General features: G+C 39.3%; 1 protein-coding gene across 12 annotated transcripts in view; it reads right to left on the reverse strand.

Annotated features, from left to right (window-relative positions):
- The window catches only part of LOC131428837 (uncharacterized), a 505,952-nt gene that overhangs the window by 95,868 nt on the left and 386,936 nt on the right, over positions 1–23,148 (reverse strand). For all 12 annotated transcript variants that reach the window (XM_058592893.1, XM_058592883.1, XM_058592886.1 and 9 more), the window contains one exon: positions 18,609–18,823. In XM_058592893.1, coding sequence (XP_058448876.1) covers positions 18,609–18,823 — 215 coding nt within the window. The remainder of the gene's footprint in view (positions 1–18,608; positions 18,824–23,148) is intronic.

Here is a 23,148-nt window from a genome sequence, read left to right on the forward strand (position 1 = left end):
TCTCTCTGCAGTAACTTAGCAAATCCGTGAAGAAACACCCGCTTCTCCGCTAATAATCACTAAAATGCGCGTGTGAATTTATACATTTCCATTTTTGTTGGTCGTACAGTAGTAATTTAGTTCAGATTTCAATAGTAAAATATCGATCAATTAAATTATACGTGTAAACTTTTGAGTAACATCGAATCGATTATGAGATGAATTATAAAAACCCCTATTAAATTACCGAGAAATGTAGATTAAACTGCCATCTATAAAGAAAATAAAACAGTACAATATTGAAGTCATGCTTTCGAATCAAGTTAAATGTGGCAACTCATCGAGATACAAGCGCTTAAAATAAGGTCCGACTCTATCACCGATAGTTTCAAACTGGCCTGCTAGTTACCAGATCAGCAAAATCAGCAGTTAATTGGTATTCAATATACTCAAATGAACACGGTGTGCAGCAGACGATAAATGGCATCCACACACCGCACACAGAGTAAAAGCGACTATCCAGCGACTTTCTGTTTTGTCATCCACTCGCTAGTCAAACTACCTGTCTCGATCACAAGGAGGCGTTGACTAAGTAGAAAATGTAAGGGAACATATCTCGATGAACATTAGAAAAGGTCCCAAGTGCAAATGACAGATTCTCTTTGTTTAATTGCTCTTTCAGTTATTACGGCATATTCCTTTATTTTTCAACAATTTCTTAACTACAGATCGAAAGACGATGAGTTCAGTCGATATTCTATGTAAGGAGTTAGCGAGAAGGATTACCGATAGGACCGTAATTATCGAAAGAGAAAGTAAACAAAGAGAAACTCTCATTTACACTTAGGACCTTTTCTTGTGTCTGTCTTCATATATTTATAGAATTCGTTTTGTGCAATAATTCTTACTGTCAGTTGGTCTACACGCTCTTTTAACATAACTCATGGTTTGAGTTGCGATTACTCAAATTCATAAACTGGAACAATATATCAAAATTTGAGTAGGATTTGAGTAAAGTAAACTCGTTGCCATGAGTTCTCTCGCATTTATTCATACATTAGAGTAAGCGTTGAGTTTTTAAACATTTGAGTGAAAAAAATACTTCTTGCAATTCAGAGCGTTTCCATTCTTGGAATATTCTTATCGAAATAAGGAATGCAAGAATACGTCGTTTTCCTTTGCCGTTTCTAGATCCGGTTTTGAAAACATGAATCAACGTCAATCATCGATGTTTTGTGGTTTCAGTTATGCTTAGTGAAAAGCCCAACATAAGGATATCCAAATAATTTAATTTTGACTCCAAACCGTTCAAAAAGAAACGGTTTTGAATCACTATTTTGCGCATTCAAAAGAAAGAAGAATACCTTTGTATATGAAAATAACGAAGGAAAGTTTCTTAGTTTTGAGAGTAAGGAAATTAAAATTTTGAGTTGAGTAAAATTTACTCAAGTTTTAAAAATTTCGTCCCTTAACTCAAAAATGAGTAATGCACTTTTAATGAATTTGAGTGATGTGTCACTCAATTTTGAGTTATGTTCAATGAGGGTGTAGAGGATGACATCTTTATGGCATGCTGTGATAGGCTTGTGAAAACATAGGTAAAATAAAAACGGATTTTTTAACGGTATAGTATTGAAATACATAAACCACATTATCTCATATGTTCAAGTTAAATGTTTCCGAATCAATTGGTAGTTAAATTATATAAATCTATCTCGGGAAATTAAACATTATTTTTTGTAGTTGGTGTCTTCAAAAACGTTGTTTGTAATCAACTGGTGCATCTTTTGTTGTAAAAAGTCATTAGAGCGTCCATGTCTGAATTGAAATCTGGAATTCACCTTTCTTAATTGAATTTAAAAATTATTGCACTTCATATCAAAGTAGTAGAAAATATTATTTTAAGCAAATTTGTTGAAAAAATCATATCCCTAGCTCTTCATTCAATCGAGTTACATAAAATTTTCGGAGTAAAAGTAGGGTGGCTCTCAAAAAAATCACTTTTTTGCTTTTCTCATATAGAAAAGTTATTCAATCACTATGAAAACCGACTTTCATATATCATTCGACTCAGTTCGTCGAGTACGCAAAATGTCTGTGTGTGCATGTGTGTGTGTAACGTTTTTTTGCACTAACTTTTCTCAGAGATGGCTGAACCGATTTTCACAAACTTAGATTCAAATAAAAGACCTCATGGTCCCATACAAAATTCCAGAATATTATTTGGATCCGACTTCAGGTTCTGGAATTATGGGGTAAAATGTGCAAAAATTGTGAAAATAAGTGCACCAACTTTTTGGTTGAACCGATTTTTACAAAATTAGATTCTCTTTAAGCTCTTTAAGTCCCATACTAAATTCTTGAATTTCACTTAGATCTGACTTTTAATTCCGGAGTTATGAGGTAAAATGTGCAAAAAAATGAACATATGTGTTCTAACTTTTCTCATAGATAGTGGAATTTTTGAATTTCATCCGGATCCGACCCCCGGATCCGGAAATATGCGTTAAAAATGTTATACCATCACTGTCAGTAGACGGCCAAACAAACCGATTTCGATTATTCTTCCAAGAATCAATGAATTATTCTTTCAAGAACCGATGGGAATCATTACACCATTACATCATTACAACACTAGGTGGATAAAAACAGGTTTTGGTTCTAGCTCATTCGTGAACAGTTTTTCTAGAAAATCGTCTTCCGAATAATTGTCAAACTAATTATTATGCACAACTTGCCCAATATAGTCTTTCAATATTAGCTACCATTCAATAGTTATGATTGTTTATTCATCAAAAACTAATCAACCTTCTAGTATTAATATTCAACAGATGCCAGATCGATACAAAAAAATCTCATACGGTTTGTGAAAGGTCATAAAATAAGAAACGTTTGAGAAATTTTAAATTTCAAGTTCAAGTTTGGAAATAAATAAATTCATATTGTTCAGCGAAAACTTTGAAACTATTATTTTACTGAACGTAGTATGTTGCTTCGTTTAGGCGTTTAACAACTTTTTTGAATTTTTTGAAAGATAATTTAAGCACTAATTTAAATGAGTTAAAAAAATAATACTCTCTCAGATTTTTCTTCAAACGTTCCTAATTTTATGACCTTTCACAAACCGTATAAGATCATTTGCCATCGATCTGAGTTCGGTTGAATATTGATATTAGAAGATTGACCAGTTTTTGATGAAAAAAACAATCATAACTTTGGAATGGTGGCTAGTATTGCAAAACTAATTTGAGAAAAATTATGTACAATAATTAGATTGACAATCCTTCGGAAAACGATTTTCTCGTCAAATTTCTCACGAAAAAATTAGAACAAAATAAGTGATTTTTTAAGAGTCACCTTACTTTTACTCAAACAAATCCAAGATCTAGGAAGGTGGCTTTCTCAAGAAAAGTGCTCAAAATTATATTTACTACAATTTTGCAATAATAATGCAATAATTTTTAAATTCAATTAAGAAAGTTAGATTCCAGATTTCAATCCAAACATGGACCTCCCTAAATGATTTTTTACATCAAAAGATGCTCCAGCTGAATACAAATAACTTTTGTGAAGACACCAACTACAACACAATAATATTTAATAGCAAAAATAATTTTATCCCGCCAGTTTCTCATTTCGTACCTCTGTGCATTGTAACCTGCTGCCCTCCGATCGGTACCAAAGATTTTCAGAGACTCGTATTATTTTTCTTCTGCACAATTATTATGTTTGATAATATTCATTACACAATCTTAAATAATAGAGCAAATTTGACATACCGTTAACTTTATTTGTCCTAAGTAACATAAACTTTATTCTGGAAGTATATTCCAAATTACGTGAACTATTTTTTACAAGTAGACTCGATTTATCCAGCTCTAGTTCATGAATGGAGGTTTGGGTCTATCGAATGTTTCAATGTTCAACTCAATGCTAAAGCTCGATACAATTGATATTTGGACGAGAGAAATGTACTCTATTCCCGAATAAAAAATAAAGGGTTTCATAAAACTTTAAGAAAAAACTCTAACAGTCTTATTTCGTTTTGGTTTTAAAAGATTAACAAATAATTCTTGAAACATCACACATTACCTACACTGCTCATGAATTTCCAAAGGCCATTTTATTTCTCTATCATATTATCTCCAAAGTATCCTGAGTGACTTTTCAAATCTTTTTCGACAACCGCTCAACTGCAAAACACTTTCAATTAAATCACCCTGTAGATCCCGGCTCATTGCTCCATTCCAGGCAATGAAAGAGCCGATAGTTTAGCCAAACGTGGTGCTGTTGAGGGTGAAATTTATGAGAGACCGATTGCTTCCAACGAATACTATAGCGCGTCCCGCCAAAGAACACTTGCCAGCTGGCAAGCTTCTTGGAATAAAAATGATCTGGGTCGGTGGATGCATTCAATTATTCCTAAAATATCGGCATGGTTCAGAGGACTTCATTCGTGTGATGTCCAGACTCATGTCCAATCACTACACGTTAGATGCACATCTCCTTCGAATTGCACTTTCCGGGACTAATCATTGTGCTTGTGGCAAAGGTTATCGCGATATTGATCATGTCGTTTGGACATGCGTGGAGTATCGTGATGTCAGATCTCAACCAATAAATTCCTTGCGTACCCAAGGTAGACTATCCAATGTCCCGGTTCGCGACATTCTTGCTTGTCGTGACCTTCCTTTCATGAAACTACTTTATCATTCCATTAGGTCTATTTGAGTTCCAATTAAAATTTTAATTAATGTTAGACTACTTTCTCTTCCAAGAGTTCAACCAATAGCCAGCTATATTATATTAAATAAAGTGATGAGCTGATACAAACAATCTTGAAATAGTTATAAGATCATGTACAAAATGAATGTATTTTATTTAATGTAATTTATAATAGCAAATCGCTTGATAAAAATAGTGTGAGATTAACTAATGAATACCAAAATACTAATATGATATTCGAAATGTATTAGGTTTAAAGTACTATATTTTGTGGATGCCACAGCGAAGAAAAACTTATGTATATTGCCTATGAAATAAACGTATTTATGGAAGAAAAAAAAATCACCCTGTTGTCACGATACCAATGACTTGTCCATAGACTGTTGTGGCAGCTAGCCAAATCAAGCCTATTCCCAACAGAACATCTGTGTGTTTTAATGAATGACAGAAAATCTTTTTCCAATACGAGGAAGTTTTAGAAAAACTAGTTCCTGGCAGCAGATATCTGTCAGACACTTTAGTCTAATACAACTTGCTGTCGTGACGCAAAAACAGTAACGGAATACATCAGAAAAGATCAATGGCTTCTAGCAGACCAGCCGTGGTTTATTGTTGACAAAAAAAAACGAATTTAGAAAGATCGAATAGCAGAAACGGAATGTGATTCGAATAATAAGATGACATGATATGATGAAATAAAAGTTTACAAATGTTTGTTTGGAATGCAGTGAAACAAAATACTGTACTAGCAAAACAAATTCTTTCAACAAACGATGCTCACTTTCTACCAAATTCGTTTGAGCTCTACGTTAAATTGATTTTGTTAAGAACGCAACGTCGATCGACGGCTCCAGTCCACCCCTGCGTAAAAACACCAGAAGAAACGCCGTCCACACCCGTCGACTGACAGGGGGATCGGCTGTCGAAATGTCAAAGGATGTTGACGAAAGACGGGAAGAAGAAAACGAAAAGTAAAAGAAGAAGAAATGAAAAGTAAAAGTGCACGCTTTCAAGCCGGAAAAAATTGAATTTTGATCTACTTAAAACTATATAATTTAAAACTTAACCTAATCGTGTTGAACTAAAACTTAAAGACTAAGGTAAAATTTCTAAAACTAATTATTCTAATGATAAAATGTAAAATTTTATATATCTGAAGGTTCAGGAATAGAAATCAAGCCAGTTTTTCGTTGAATTGTTGGTCGATAGAGAAAATACACTGCAGTAAGTTATTCCTATTTATAAATACGAATTTACATAAAAATCCTTCCCTTTTCTAGAAATTTTGTAACTCTTAAATAAAAGATTTCACGAAACGCAGATACAATTTTTTTATCGCCAACAAATTTACAAAATTTTGCATTTCTGCAAACGGAATGGCAAGCAACAGTTCTCAAATGCGACGATCCGCGAGCAACAAAGGTAGTGCAACCAATATTGATGAGGCGGCTATGAGCAGTAAAAACTCGACGATACCGGTTCACCCGGAGGCCACGAAGCAGTCGGATAATGTCATCCAGTCAAACCAGCTGGAGGCGACAGTGCCGGTGAAGGTAATCCGACAGAAAAGTTGGTCTCAGTCGGCGGTCGACGCTGCTCGCGATCTAAATCAAAAGGTAATCGTTACCAAAGCGGTGAGTAGCGCAAGAGGAGCCACTCCGAAAATTATAAAAACATCTGATACCCTATTGATAAATAAAGGCAAGACCGAACCAGTCAATGTCAAGAGCCAAAACGATGCACTCGTTAGGCGAAATCCCGTTCGTCGCGTTCGCGAAACCCGAGTCAGTAGTTGCGGTCTGTGTGATGAGCCCGATAACGTAAAAATGGTACAGTGCGACGATTGTGATTTGTGGTACCATTTCGCGTGCGTCGACGTTAGCCAGTCAATTGAGCAAATAAGTTGGTGCTGCCCCAGATGCACCAGTGTGATTGATATTAACACCCCTAGTGCAAAACTAACCGATACAGATGTACATGTGAGCCGTGAGAATGCCTGCAAGCAGAATCCACCCCCCAACGTCTCCGTTTCGTCTAAGTCAATTGGGAAATCAAGTAGATGTAGTGAAAAAAGGAAAATCAAGCTACAACTTGAAAGGCTTGAGGAGGAGAGAAAGTGTCAACTGCAATATTTGGAACGGAAATACAACTTGTTGGAGGAATTGGAGAGTGAAACCTCATCGTTGATGAGCAACTCGGATCAGCTGGCGAAGGTGCAACAATGGATAGAAGATACCGAAAAATGCGGCGATGACTCAGGTCTCGTGGATATAGAGCCAGATGATACTCAAGTACTACCTAAATCGCAAGAACCCCGAGGACTCGGTAAAGTGCCCCGCAAGTCACTGGAAAATTATGTCGATGTGGAACTAACACAATCAGTTAACAAACTGCTTAGCACCGTACACGAAGTGCGGTCTTCGGTAAATAATTTGGCGAAAAACAGTTTCGTAAATCCTCACTCAATGGTATACCCTCTTCCGAGCCAACCTGCGGGCACGCTGAATCCTGAACGCGGACTGACGGATGCTAGAAAAACTACGGAACCACGAGTAACGATAGTCGGAATGCAGGCACAGCGGTCTGAAAGAATCAGATGTCCCGTGTGGCAGGATAGGATCTTCGATCAGCGTTCCCAATCGCGAGGTTCGATAGAGCAACAATATGTAAACCAACAGCAACTTCATATGGAAGCGTATCCGAATGCTAGCTCGAATATACGTTCGCGCCCCGCGAATCAAAGAGAGACCGGAACCATCTCTAATGGCTTGAATTTTTTTCCTGGACAGAGATCCACCCCAGTACCCCAATCGCGACAAAGAATAACACCGCCTGTGACCGGAATCGAAAGCGAGGATGCTACGTATACGCTAAATCGAAGCCAGCTGGCTGCTAGACAAGCTGTATCGAAAGATCTGCCAGAGTTTAGTGGTAACCCCGAGGATTGGCCGCTTTTTTTCTCTATGTTCAACTCATCGACACAACTCTGTGGTTTCTCGAGCGAGGAAAACATGCTCAGGTTGCGGAAATGCCTAAAAGGAAAGGCATTGGAAGCGGTCAAATGTCGATTACTTCACCCATCGAACGTACAAGGAGTTATGACTACACTCAAGATGCTGTACGGAAGGCCGGAGGCCATCATACAAGCAATTGTCAGAAAAATTAGATCTCTGCCGTCTCCTAATATCGAAAAACTAGATACCGTAATCCAGTTTGCGCTTAGTGTTGAAAATCTTGTTGCGACAGTAGAAGCCTGCGATATTGCCGATTTCTTATATAACGCTTCGTTGAGGTACGAGCTGGTGGAACGACTGCCGCCAACGTTAAAGCTAGATTGGGCAAGAAGCTGCCGTGACAATCCTACTCCAAACCTCTTGGACTTCAGCGTGTGGTTACGGTGTATTGCCGAGGATGCAAGCGTCGTTTCGGTCTCCGTATGCAGCGATTACCGTTCAAGAGCAACGAAGAAAGACGGCTTTCTGAATCTCCACTCCGAGGAGGAACGTCATCCAGTAGGTAAACTGCAGATAACACAGACAGACCAGCAATCCTTCGTTTCAAAAGAGTGTGTGGCCTGTAAAGGGAGTTGTTCAACTTTAGCGCAGTGTAAACGTTTCAAGGAGCTCAGCTATGATTCAAAATGGGCAGTAGTGCGGGATTTCAAAATCTGTCGGAAGTGTTTACGGAAGCATAATGGTCCGTGCAAGCAGAAAAAGGTGTGCGGTGTTGACGGTTGTTCGTATCTCCATAATCCACTCCTTCACAATGAAACTAAGCATACATCAGCCAGGACTACCGATACTCCGCGAGCTCAATGCAATCAAGCAACCAACACCAGCTGTAACGTGCATCAAGGTCAGTCAGAAATTCTCTTCAGGATTGTACCAGTCATTCTTCGGGGTCCATCGAAGACGTTACGTACTTACGCATTTGTAGACGACGGTTCAGAGCTCACGCTTATGGAGCAGAGTTTAGCTGACGAAATAGGAATCCAAGGGCCAACACAATCGCTATGTTTGCGATGGACCGGAGGTACGAACAGAATGGAAGCCATGTCTCAAAGGGTTGAATTGCAGATCTCAAGTGCGTCAAATTCCTCAAAAACGTTTACTCTTCGCGAAGTGCATACTGTCAGTGATTTACAAATGCGGCCGCAGACGCTCGTCATGTCCGAGATGCAAGCTAAGTACCATCATCTAAAAGATTTGCCGATCGAATCGTATCGAGATATCAGTCCACGACTTCTTATCGGCCTTGACCACGCTGAGTTAGGAAATGTCTTGAAATGCCGCGAAGGAAAAGCAAACGAACCCATAGCGGTTAAAACTCGTTTAGGATGGATGGTCTACGGAAACTGTTCGAGAACGAAGGCCGGCGATTGTGTAAATCATCACAGCGTTCGACTCTGCCAATGTGAAACCAAACCGAATGAAGATCTGGACGAGGCCATCAAACAATACTTCTCGTTGGAGAGCCTCGGTGTCAGCAAACCAGAAAGTATGCTATTATCCTACGACGACCGAAGGGCGGAAGAGTTGTTGCAAACACTGACCAAGTGCGCAAACGGGCGTTACGAATCGGGCCTTCTATGGCGATATGATAACGTCAGGCTTCCAGATAGCAAGCAGATGGCACTGAGACGATATCAATGTCTCGAAAGGCGTATGCAAAAGGATACCCATCTAGCACAAGCGCTAAAGGCGAAAATCGACGATTACGTAACGAAAGGCTACGTCAGAAAACTTACCGCAGATGAATTAGAGGAACCACATGACCGAATCTGGTATCTTCCAATGTTCCCGGTAGTGAATCATAACAAACCCGGTAAGATAAGACTAGTCTGGGATGCAGCCGCGACTTCATACGGAATTTCTTTGAACTCAGTGCTGCTGAAAGGGCCTGACAACTTGACGTCACTTCTATCTGTCTTGATTCGCTTTCGGGAGTTCCGTGTGGCTGTCTCCGGGGACATTAGAGAAATGTACCACCAAGTTCAAATGAGACCTGCAGACCAGCAATGCCAACGTTTTTTCTGGAGAGAAAACGAATCTGACAAATACCCTAGCATCTACGTTATGCAAGTCATGTCCTTCGGAGCATGCTGCTCTCCAAGTACCGCTCAATTTGTTAAAAACACCCACGCAAAGCAGTTCGAGCATGACTACCCAGAAGCCGTGAACGCGATAATTTACCAGCACTACGTTGACGACATGCTGATTAGCGCTGAGACGATCGATAGGACCACTCAATTAGCAACTGAGGTAAAAAAGATCCATGCATCCGGAGGCTTCGAAATGCGAAACTGGGTCTCAAATTCACCGGACGTCGTAGATGCACTAAAAAGTGAAAAGACTAACGAAAAGAGCTTGTGTATTGGCGAAACGGGTACCACCGAAAAGGTTCTGGGAATGTGGTGGGATACTGCAGAAGATTGCTTCACGTACAAACTATCTACCCGTCACGATCCAGATCTGTTATCCGGAAGGAAACGGCCGACAAAGCGTGAGATCTTGCGGACGTTAATGATGGTTTTTGACCCGCTCGGATTAATCGGTCATTTTATGATGTTCCTTCGCACCCTTTTACAGGAGATTTGGCGGGCATGCATTGATTGGGACGAGCATATCCACGACTCACATTTCGAGAAGTGGCTCATATGGTTACGTATTCTCCCCAAGGTTTCTGATCTGAAGATATCAAGATGTTATCGGGTTTTCACTTCAGCTGAGGAAACCACCGAAGTCGAAATGCATACCTTTGTAGACGCCAGTGAAAACGGGTTCTCGGCGGTAGTCTACCTACGATACCAACAAGGGCACACAGTGGAATGTGCATTAGCTGGAGCAAAAACCAGAGTAGCACCGTTGAAATTTTTATCCATACCACGTTCGGAATTACAAGCCGCTATAATCGGCGTTAGACTAGCAGATACAATGCTGCGTTCTCTCTCGATTACCATTCGAAAACGCTACTTCTGGACAGATTCCAGAGACGTTATGTGCTGGCTTCACTCGGATCATCGAAGGTACAGTCAATATGTCGCGGTGAGAATCAGCGAAATTCTGGAAACGTCGAACCTCCGTGAATGGCGTTGGGTTTCATCGAAACTCAACGTGGCTGATGAAGGAACTAAATGGAAAGGCGCGTCCTGTTTGAACAGTTCAAGCCGATGGTTCATCGGACCCGAGTTCCTCTGGAAAATGAAAGAAGAATGGCCAGCTCCCTTGCAGTTCGTTGGAGCCACACATACGGAAATCCGCCCACACCTACAACTCCATTTCAAAGTCCCTGAACCGCTGATTGATGTGGACAGATTCAGTCGATGGCCAATACTTCTGAAGACTACTGCTTACGTGTTCAGAGCCAGTCGGAACATGCAGCGATCGATACGAAACATCGCTAGAATCAACGGATCCCTTACACGCGAGGAAATACTTGATGCTGAATGTTACTTATACCGAATTGCTCAGGAAAGCGTTTACAGTGACGAGATCGCTACTACGTCTGTGAACTCAAGCAAACTTTCGAAAAGGAATTTTCCAAAGGGCAGTCCTCTAGCCGCGCTCCGTTTATTTATTGATGAGAAGGGAGTTCTAAGACATCAAGGACGAACGGGTGCTTGCCAGTTTATCAGCAGCAGTGTCGCAAACCCAATCATCCTTCCTAGAAGTCATGGCGTAACCAAATTGCTAATAAAGAATGTTCACGAGCGATTTCTTCATCAAAACCATGCGACCGCGATAAATGAGCTGAGACAGCATTACTACATTCCTCGATTGAAAGTCGTCTACAAATCGATCCGCAACAGTTGTCAATTCTGTAAAAACGAACGCGCTCGGCCGCTAGCGCCTTTGATGAGCGACCTGCCACCGTCACGCCTCGCTGCCTACAGTCGACCTTTTAGTCACATGGGGGTGGATTACTTTGGGCCAATGACAGTATCTGTCGGTCGCCGATCGGAAAAACGCTGGGGGGTTATAGCCACTTGCTTGACTGTACGGGCCATCCATTTGGAAGTCGCTCACTCACTCACTACTGACTCGTGTATTATGGCTCTACGCAACGTGATTGCTAGAAGAGGTATTCCAAATGCTATTTATAGCGACCGCGGTACAAACTTTGTGGGCGCTAATAAGGAATTGAGGACGCAGTTCGACCAGTTAGACCACGATAGGATATCAGCTGTATTCGTCACATCCCACACAACATGGAGCTTCATTCCGCCCATGTCGCCTCATATGGGTGGAGCGTGGGAGAGACTAATACGCACGGTCAAGCAAAATCTAGACAGATTACTCCCAAATCGTTCGCCAACAGATGAAACACTACGGAACATACTGATTGAAGTGGAGCACATCGTTAACTCAAGGCCGTTAACTGAAATCCCGCTTGACAATGACCAATCTCCAGTTCTAACTCCCAACCATTTCATCATTGGGTCGTCCAACGGACTGCTTCCTTGGACCTGCTTCGACGATAATCCTGCGCGACTGAAGCAAAATTGGCGTCCATCGCAGAGTGTAGCGAACCAGTTTTGGAAGCAATGGTTACGCGACTATCTTCCCTCTCTGACTCGCAGGGCGAAATGGATCGAGGAAGTAAAACCGATTAAAATCAACGACATTGTGGTTATCGTCGACGAGAGGTTCCCTCGCAACTGTTGGCCAAAAGGACGTGTCATAGCGACCAAAGTAGCATCAGACGGACAAGTTAGGTCGGCAACCGTGCAAACCACCAATGGGGTATACGAGCGGCCGGCCGTCAAGCTCGCGGTTCTCGACGTTGACGTACGAGGGAATACATCTCAGAAGGATCTTCGATGCATTGAAGAGGGGAGTGTTAAGAACGCAACGTCGATCGACGGCTCCAGTCCACCCCTGCGTAAAAACACCAGAAGAAACGCCGTCCACACCCGTCGACTGACAGGGGGATCGGCTGTCGAAATGTCAAAGGATGTTGACGAAAGACGGGAAGAAGAAAACGAAAAGTAAAAGAAGAAGAAATGAAAAGTAAAAGTGCACGCTTTCAAGCCGGAAAAAATTGAATTTTGATCTACTTAAAACTATATAATTTAAAACTTAACCTAATCGTGTTGAACTAAAACTTAAAGACTAAGGTAAAATTTCTAAAACTAATTATTCTAATGATAAAATGTAAAATTTTATATATCTGAAGGTTCAGGAATAGAAATCAAGCCAGTTTTTCGTTGAATTGTTGGTCGATAGAGAAAATACACTGCAGTAAGTTATTCCTATTTATAAATACGAATTTACATAAAAATCCTTCCCTTTTCTAGAAATTTTGTAACTCTTAAATAAAAGATTTCACGAAACGCAGATACAATTTTTTTATCGCCAACAGATTTGTTTCAAATTTATCGAAATAGAACCAGTCCAGCACATGTTCAGTGCTTCATTATATGAAAATGACTGTTACAACAATCCACCACAACAACAAGCCAATCCTCTTTCCATATATGTCTTCAGAAAAAAGGTGCATCGAACTTGCCTGTTAACTGGTATTATTTTCAAGCCGCAGTGTAGGTAGCAGTTGTGTCTGTGCAGTCTCACCTTTGGCTTCCTTAGGACTTTTTCACCGAAGTTTCATGTCACGAACTTTACGTCTTTTGAAGCAGTTTTTTCTCTTGCTGCCAGGATAGCAATCCTTTGTAGTTTGTTCCCAATGGAAATACTGAAGCATGAACACCTTTCGTTCCCAGTTAGAACAGTTGGAATTTCCTGTTTCCGGGTGGCGTTGCGAAACAGTACATGTGCTGAATTTTCAAAGTTTTTTTTCGATATTGTGCGGTTTGGTTTCACAAGTTCCACGATGCTACTGTCAGTTTTGAGAAGCATCTCGTTTAGTTCATTTAAGCACATAGGAAGATTATACAGAACTCAGAAGAAAACACTCCAGCCCGAACGGAAGATTGTAACAAAATACTGTTTGAAAGTACATTTTACGCCCATATTTGACCCGGTTCAGTTACTGATGAGTATTTTTTTTTATTATGAAACCAGTCAATAATGCTGGTAGTGCGATATGTCAAACAATAAATCAATTATAATGGCCATTTTCATACGCACAGACAAATCAGCTTTAGCATTAGCTTTAGCATTAGCTTTAGCATCAGCTTTAGCATTAGCTTTAGCATTAGCTTTAGCATTAGCTTTAGCATTAGCTTTAGCATTAGCTTTAGCATTAGCTTTAGCATTAGCTTTAGCATTAGCTTTAGCATTAGCTTTAGCATTAGCTTTAGCATTAGCTTTAGCATTAGCTTTAGCATTAGCTTTAGCATTAGCTTTAGCATTAGCTTTAGCATTAGCTTTAGCATTAGCTTTAGCATTAGCTTTAGCATTAGCTTTAGCATTAGCTTTAGCATTAGCTTTAGCATTAGCTTTAGCATTAGCTTTAGCATTAGCTTTAGCATTAGCTTTAGCATTAGCTTTAGCATTAGCTTTAGCATTAGCTTTAGCATTAGCTTTAGCATTAGCTTTAGCATTAGCTTTAGCATTAGCTTTAGCATTAGATTTAGCATTAGCTTTAGCATTAGCTTTAGCATTAGCTTTAGCATTAGCTTTAGCATTAGCTTTAGCATTAGCTTTAGCATTAGCTTTAGCATTAGCTTTAGCATTAGCTTTAGCATTAGCTTTAGCATTAGCTTTAGCATTAGCTTTAGCATTAGCTTTAGCATTAGCTTTAGCATTAGCTTTAGCATTAGCTTTAGCATTAGCTTTAGCATTAGCTTTAGCATTAGCTTTAGCATTAGCTTTAGCATTAGCTTTAGCATTAGCTTTAGCTTTAGCATTAGCTTTAGCATTAGCTTTAGCATTAGCTTTAGCATTAGCTTTAGCATTAGCTTTAGCGTTAGCTTTAGCATTAGCTTTAGCATTAGCTTTAGCATTAGCTTTAGCATTAGCTTTAGCATTAGCTTTAGCATTAGCTTTAGCATTAGCTTTAGCATTAGCTTTAGCATTAGCTTTAGCATTAGCTTTAGCATTAGCTTTAGCGTTAGCTTTAGCATTAGCTTTAGCATTAGCTTTAGCATTAGCTTTAGCATTAGCTTTAGCATTAGCTTTAGCATTAGCTTTAGCATTAGCTTTAGCATTAGCTTTAGCATTAGCATTAGCATTAGCTTTAGCATTAGCTTTAGCATTAGCTTTAGCATTAACTTTAGCATTAGCTTTAGCATTAGCTTTAGCATTAGCTTTAGCATTAGCTTTAGCATTAGCTTTAGCATTAGCTTTAGCATTAGCTTTAGCATTAGCTTTAGCATTAGCTTTAGCATTAGCTTTAGCATTAGCTTTAGCATTAGCTTTAGCATTAGCTTTAGCATTAGCTTTAGCATTAGCTTTAGCATTAGCTTTAGCATTAGCTTTAGCATTAACTTTAGCATTAGCTTTAGCATTAGCTTTAGCATTAGCTTTAGCATTAGCTTTAGCATTAGCTTTAGCATTAGCTTTAGCATTAGCTTTAGCATTAGCTTTAGCATTAGCTTTAGCATTAGCTTTAGCATTAGCTTTAGCATTAGCTTTAGCATTAGCTTTAGCATTAGCTTTAGCATTAGCTTTAGCATTAGCTTTAGCATTAGCTTTAGCATTAGCTTTAGCATTAGCTTTAGCATTAGCTTTAGCATTAGCTTTAGCATTAGCTTTAGCATTAGCTTTAGCATTAGCTTTAGCATTAGCTTTAGCATTAGCTTTAGCATTAGCTTTAGCATTAGCTTTAGCATTAGCTTTAGCATTAGCTTTAGCATTAGCTTTAGCATTAGCTTTAGCATTAGCTTTAGCATTAGCTTTAGCATTAGCTTTAGCATTAGCTTTAGCATTAGCTTTAGCATTAGCTTTAGCATTAGCTTTAGCATTAGCTTTAGCATTAGCTTTAGCATTAGCTTTAGCATTAGCTTTAGCATTAGCTCATTTACGAACTAAACGAGGGTTCGTAAATAGAGGTAGTTCGTAGAAAAAGTTTACGTTCTTTGGAATTTACTTCGTGAGAAAAGTTTTGTGTAATGAATGTGGAAACCCCCCATTATAACAGATCGGCTGAAAAGTTCATATCGTTTCTATGAGAGGGCGCCACTAGAATTAAATCCATACCATTTTCAGTTAGTACCAACCTTCAAAAGATACGTGTATAAATTTGACAGCTGTCTGATTATTAGTTTGTGAGATATTGCATTTTGAGTGAAGCTACTTTTGTTATTGTGAAAAAAATGGAAAAAAAGGAATTTCGTGTGTTGATGAAACACTATTTTTTGATGAAAAAAAGTGCCGCCGAAACCAAAAAAATGGCTTGATGAGTGTTATCCAGACTCTGCACCGGGCGAAGCAACAATTCGTAAGTGGTTTGCAAAATTTCGTACTGGTCATATGAGCACCGAAGACGATGAACGCAGTGGACGTCCAAAAGAGGCTGTTACCGATGAAAACGTGAAAAACATCCACAAAATGATTTTCAATGACCGTAAAGTGAAGTTGATCGATATAGCTGACACCCTAAAGATATCAAAGGAACGTGTTGGACATATTATTCACGAATATTTGGATATGAGAGCTCACAATCGATCAAAAACAACAAGGATTTGATGATTCTGAGCAGTGTTTGGAGCTGTTATATCGAAATAAAACCGATTTTTTTCGTCGATATATAACAATGGACGAAACATGGCTCCATCACTTCACTCCGGAGTCCAATCGACAGTCAGCTAAGTGGACTGCATGCGATGAACCGAACCCAAAGCGTGGAAAGACTCAACAATCGGCCAGTAAGGTTATGGCGTCTGTATTTTGGGATTCGCATGGTATAATTTTCATCGACTACCTTGAAAAGAGAAAAACCATCAACAGTGACTATTATATAGCGTTATTAGAGCGTTTGAAGGACGAAATTTAAAAAAAAACGACCTCATTTGAAGAAGATAAAAGTTTTGTTTCATCAAGACAATGCACCGTGTCACAAGTCGATGAAAACCATGCTGAAATTGAACGAATTGGGCTTCGAATTGCTCCCTCATCCACCGTATTCTCCAGATTTGGCCCCCAGTGACTTTTTCCTGTTCTCAGACCTCAAGAGAATGCTCGCTGGTAAAAAATTTAGAAGCAATGAAGAGGTAATCGCTGAAACTGAGGCCTATTTTGAGGCAAAGGACAAATCGTACTACAAAACTGGTATCGAAAAGTTGTAAGATCGCTATAATCGCTGTATCGCCTCTGATGGCAATTATGTTGAATAATAAAAACGAATTTTGGCAAAAAATGTGTGTTTCTATTAAACGATACGATTTTCAGCCGAACTGTTATGACTATTTTCGGAACAGATGTGAAGAGTAAGTGCAAAAAAATGATGTTTTTGGTCGCAAAAACCAATATGGCGGCTTCCGGTTTATTGATATTCCTTAAAAACCCTTACAATACGGATATTTTTCGAGCGGGATGGATGAGTAGATGTCGGAAAACAATGTTTGATTTAATTCTGAAATCCAAGATGGCGACTTCCGGTTTCTCGATGTTCGTTGAAACTCCTAAAAATATGGGTATTTTGGGAACGGGATCGATAAGTAGATGTCGGAGGGCGACTTCAGTTTATTACTATTCCTTGAAAATTTTCACCGTATTTCTTGAAAACACTATACCGGAAGTCATCACATAGAGCTTTGAAACGAGCTCAAATATAATTTATTTGCATCCAATGTACTCAAAAGATCCCTTTATTTTAAGGGTTCTCCGGCATCTTTGCATTTAATCCTTTCCAAAAATACCAATATTGTAAGGGTTTTCAATGAATATCAAGAAACCGGAAGTCGCCTTATTGGATTTCAGAAATACCTCAAACATAGTTTTCAAACATCTACCTATCAATCCCGTTCCGAAAATATCCATGTTGTAAGGGTTTTTAAGGAATACCAAGAAACCGGAAGCTGCCATTATTCCGAAATCTACTCTTTAAACCCGTTCCAAAAAAACTCAAATTGTAGTAGTTTTCATGGAATATAGATGAGCCGTAAATGTTTTTCATTGTATGCCAAAACCTCGCTTTATGAAGTAGGTTCGTATAAAAAGTTTACGTTATTCGGAATTTGGTTCGTAAAAAGAGTTACGTAAAGAGAGGTAACGTAAAAAAAGTGTTCGTGAACGGAAGTTTGGGTGTACTCAATTGTTTTACTCTACTCGGGCAAGCACCAAAAAATAAACTGCTGACAGTAGTACCGAAGCCACTAGGACTGCACATCGACCATGACCGAGCAGAAATTGACCAAATAGCAAGAGGGTTCGAAAATGTTTTCAACAAATTTAAGAAAAACCAATTATTTTCGTACAACGCTCGATGACACACCGCAAGCAGCGCGTTCCGGCGCACAGGTCCGGTACCGAGTGAGATTACGGAAGAAAAATTAGCTGCTGGATAGAATGATAATGCAGGAAGGAAGCTTAAGCAAGGATTTAATCCCTGTTGGTAATAAAAATGCTCCAATTACGACGGTTTGGACGTTCTTTTCACGGACTTGAATCATTCAATTAGAATTGATGAGAATGAGGTCAATTCCGGATGATTCGGCACCTGTCAAATCTAATCCAACCAGTGAACAGATTACTCTTTTGTGAACTGTCAGAAACGGTTCTCGGTTTGTCCGGTACATAACTGTTGTAAAATTCATACTGTCAAACAGCGCATCTAAAGATCAAAGGAAAGCGTGATATTGCCTCTTAATATTTCATACGGAATAGTTTACGGCTTTAAGATTTAAATAATCATTGTTCTGTAATCGAATCACAAGATGAAAATACTTCCGTGAGGGATACTCAACCGGTTTTGTGATTGGCAAGATACGTTCCATAACAATTTCACCAATTTGCTACCGCTCTAATGTCATCGAGTGCTCTACTCTGTCAAAATCCACTCACCTCCACCTCGACCCCACTGACGGTGTTGAACACCTTCATCGACGGTTGTTCCTGGGGCGTATATCGGAAGAACTCCCGTTTCCCCTTGTACCACTTGATTGAGTAGAGCCGTTCCTTGTCTTCCATCTCGTAGTTGCAGTACAGATGCGCTGCCTCGCCCTTCCTGATCGCCGTCGGCACCGTGACGCGAACGTTACGTAATCCAAGCGATGCTTCTGAAAGGAATGAATGGAGAGAACACAGGTGGTTGTTTAGTGGCTTATTCGCATGTTGCTTGCCTCGTGAGTTCGTATCGTTGGAGCTGGGAAGCTGGGAAGCTGGGAAGTGGGGAAGGGGGAGAAAAGACAATGATACTGTATCGATTATATGCATCAGTGCCCCACCATTATTGTCGGTGCGATCCACTGCGGAGAGAGGTGTAGATTGTGGAATTCAATAGCAGCCTTGGGTTGTTTGTGGATTAATTTGTATTACGATGATCAACGACGGTGAACGAGATTCAATTATGGTGTACCGTACCAGTAAGTATTAACTATAGCTTTCGATGGGGATGATGCCAATGAAACGGGATGTCTGATGATGTACTCTATCTGAGGATATATTGCTTTGCCTGAATCATTTGGATGCTGTTCTAACCTGTATGTCGTGATCTGCAATATCCTATTACGTGAAAAGGTTGATGAATGAGAATGTAAGAATACTCACAAAAAACATTATTTATTCACTACTTCTTTAGTTTGGCTTTCTCATTCAGTAATCACTCGAAATTATAATTTAGTTTCTTATGTTTTTGGATACAGATTGGCCCTCTCATATAGAAAGGTTAGCTTAACTTATCTTATCCTATGTCCGGGGAACGTGTCATTTGAGCCAATTTGTTCTGATTCATGAATTCAAAACTATCTAGATCTTATTTGAATTCAAAACTATTTCAGTTTTCTAAATTAATTTAGTAGCTGATCAAATGAACCGACATCGGTTTTACCGGTTTCCAGTTTCTTTACTGAAAAAACTGATACAGACCCAGGATAGTGTCATCAAACAAACACTTTTTCACGAAACTGTGTTGGGTTCGCACTTAGCAACAGGTGTTTGATCAAATCCGATATAAAAACCAGGTTTGAAACCGACTCCATTTTCAGTTCAACAACGTTTAAACTAGGTTCTAATTTTTTAAAAGGACGTATGTGTTTTAGGCCAGATTTTTTTTCAAACAATTATAACTAGAAATCTATAGCTTCTATAAAAAATAGTAGTAGGTAATCTATTGAACATATATACTGTTCCCTAGGAGCCAAACCACTACCAGCAGTTGCAAAACGATGTTTCAACCAAATCACATCCGACAAGTTCAAAGGTTCAGCCTTATTCTACACGGACGGCTCACGGACAAACTCTGGCACCGGGCTCGGTGTCTGGGGGCCTAACACCTCCATTCACCGCAGCCTAAACCCCATCTGCTCGGTGTTCTCGGCAGAAGCAGCCGCCATATTCGAGTGTATAAGAATCATCCCCCCGGGGTCTAATGCCGTGATCCTCTCGGACTCCTTAGCGGTAATCACCGCTCTCGAGACGGGAGGATCCAGGCACCCCTTTGTCCAGGCGATTGAGACATACTGTGGCAGTAATGTCACGGTTTGCTGGATCCCTGGACACAGCGGGATCCCGGGCAATGAAAATGCGGATACACTTGCGGCTATAGGTAGGAAAAGTCGCCGGACGGCATCTGAGGTCCCTTCAGCCGACATATTGACGGATCTCAGGGCCAAACTCTCCAACCACTTTGTACAACATTGGAGAGCGTCCGACGGCCTGCTGCCCAAGATAAAGGGCGATCTGGGAAAATGGACAGATCGCCCTGACCGCCGGGAACAGCGAGTACCGTCTCGGCTACGGACGGGTCATACTCGCATCACCCACATTCACTATATCACGAGGCAACGGCTCCCCCCGCAACCTAACCCAAAACTACACCCCTCCACCATCAATCACCAAAAAACGATTCCTGTCCTAAATTCGGCCACAAATAGACAGCGCCTCCGCAACTCCAAATTTACGCCGGATCTCTAACATCCGCCCGGTCTTCAAGGTACGGTTCCACCATCTATGACGCAGAACTAATAAGATCTTAACCCAGGATAGCGCACTAACATCTGCCGAGGAACACCTCTCCTCACCCCCATCCACCACCAGATACACCCACCCCCACCAAAATTAACCATGCCTCCTATATTTCTAAATTACAAATTCTAATTTTACTATATCATCTATATCATTTCACGAACAACGCCAAAACCAAAAAGCGGCCATCCGCCAGGGCGGGCCCCGGGGATGTTCCCCGCGGCCGACAGCCGGAGCAACGCAGAGAGTCACCACGAACCAAACGGATCCAGTCTGCGGTTTTAAGAACACTAGTGCTTCCACACCTCGACCCATATCGCGCCACCATAAGACATAACATAAACATGATATGTATTTTAAAGATTTGTTAAGACATACACCACCTCCAATTCCCCCCAAACCATTTTTCCCCTCACCCCACTGAGACCCCCCCCCTCCCATTACGATACAAACCCGGTGAACGACCGCAACTAGGTTAAAACCGGGTATAAATAAACGATATAAAAAAAATTAAAAATATACACTGAATAAAACTCATCCAATTTTTCTTGAAATCAAAAATCAAATTTATTTTTCAAAATTCTCAATTATTTTACGGAACGATTTTTAAAAATTTTATATTAAAAACAACGTCAAGTTACAAGGAAACTAATGAATGTTTTAGAAAGCTGGAGAGTTGATAAATAAACTTTTTTAATAATTTTCGAAAAACGATGTTTTTATAGGAATGAATGTATCTGCCCAAGTAACAATTTTTGTTACGCTAGCTTGTTTGTGACTAGTTTGCAACCAGATATTTGAGTGATTGTTACTAACATCTAACCACTTGCATGACTCAAAAAGCGCAGTTTCTACTAGTTGCTAGGTCGGCTAACAATAAGTTGTCGTTACATTGTAATGTCATACTGAAAGAACTTATCTTTTCATAACTTGTTTTCAAGTAAACTAGTTGAAACTTAGTCACCATCGATATTACAAACATTGAATGAATACAGAACACTTTTCTATCATCAATAAAAAAGCAGAAGAGTGCTTTAAATCACAAACTTGATACAAGGTACAATTTTCACAACGATTTTAAAACTGTAGAGCGGAATTAAATTTTACTTAACTGTTTTTCATACGCCGTCAATCAAAACCTGTTTATAAAGATATAAAAAATAAACAGCAAAATAACCCTATGTTCAGAATGCTCAAAATTATTCCCAGTAGAGTGATTTCTCATCTTTTTAAATTCATATATCATGAGAATTATAATATTATCACAATCGATGTTCAATCCCTATATTATTTTCTTCGTGTTTATGACAGTGCATAGAACAAAAATGACTTTCTGCCTTTCGCTATTTTCGGCAAAAAGTAGTTTTGAAACAAGTAATATCCTGGTTTTATTTATGTTTCATACACTTCTTGAGACTCCATAGTGTGATCGCCATATTCAAGCCAACAAAGGTTGTTTTGTTTGCATTTTCGTTACCATAACGTTGGGAAAACCTACCAATAACTATCTGAATCAATGAAGAAATTATATGTTATAATCTTATAATATCTAAGTTATTACTACATCAATTCACAGTAACGATTTACATATACGCTTACGTATTTTTAATGATTTCGCAACGGAAAATAAACATTTTTTCAACTAGTAGCTAAAAGCATAGCTGTGATTAAAGATATGTTAGAATCAAGTAACGATAACTTACAAATGATAGTTAGTTCAATGTTTACGTTATAAAGAAACATTGCTGTCAGCTTGTTTTAATCAATATAACATAAAAAAACATGTTCGTGCTCTTGTTGCATCACAGTTGGGTTAAGTGGTATCAAAACTAGTTACGGGTTGCTACTATTGAAGTTAAATAAACTTATTTTCAACTAGTAGCTAGAAGCATTGTTGTGATTAAAGATATTTTTGGATTAAGTAACGATAGCTTATAAATTATATTTAATTTAATATGACACAAAGATGTTATTATTGGAAACCTAAATAACTATTTCGTAACTAGTTATGTTATGATGAAACATTGCTGTCACCATGTTTTAATCAGTACAACATAAAAAACATATTCTTGCTCTTGTTGCAACTTAGTTTCTACTTTGTCGTATCAGAACTAGTTGCGGATTGCTACTTGGGTGAACAATGAAATATTTCTCTCCACGTTCATCGAAAAATCTCATAGAATGCTACTTCCTAAACGCAGTTCGAAATATATGAAGAACTAAATCGGCAAAATTGATATAGACTGGGCTCTCCTTCGCCAAATATTATTATTATTGTAATTCGCATGAAATTTTGAATAAATTATTCTTTGGCGTCAAGACGATGCGAACAGCTGTTTTCGATAAATTTTGAAAACAAAACCGAGAACATATCGCTGGTTAATAAAAAAACGTGCCTAATCCACCTAGCAGTGAAACT

This window comes from Malaya genurostris, chromosome 2, assembly GCF_030247185.1.
Source record: "Malaya genurostris strain Urasoe2022 chromosome 2, Malgen_1.1, whole genome shotgun sequence".
Classification (NCBI taxonomy): domain Eukaryota; kingdom Metazoa; phylum Arthropoda; class Insecta; order Diptera; family Culicidae; genus Malaya; species Malaya genurostris.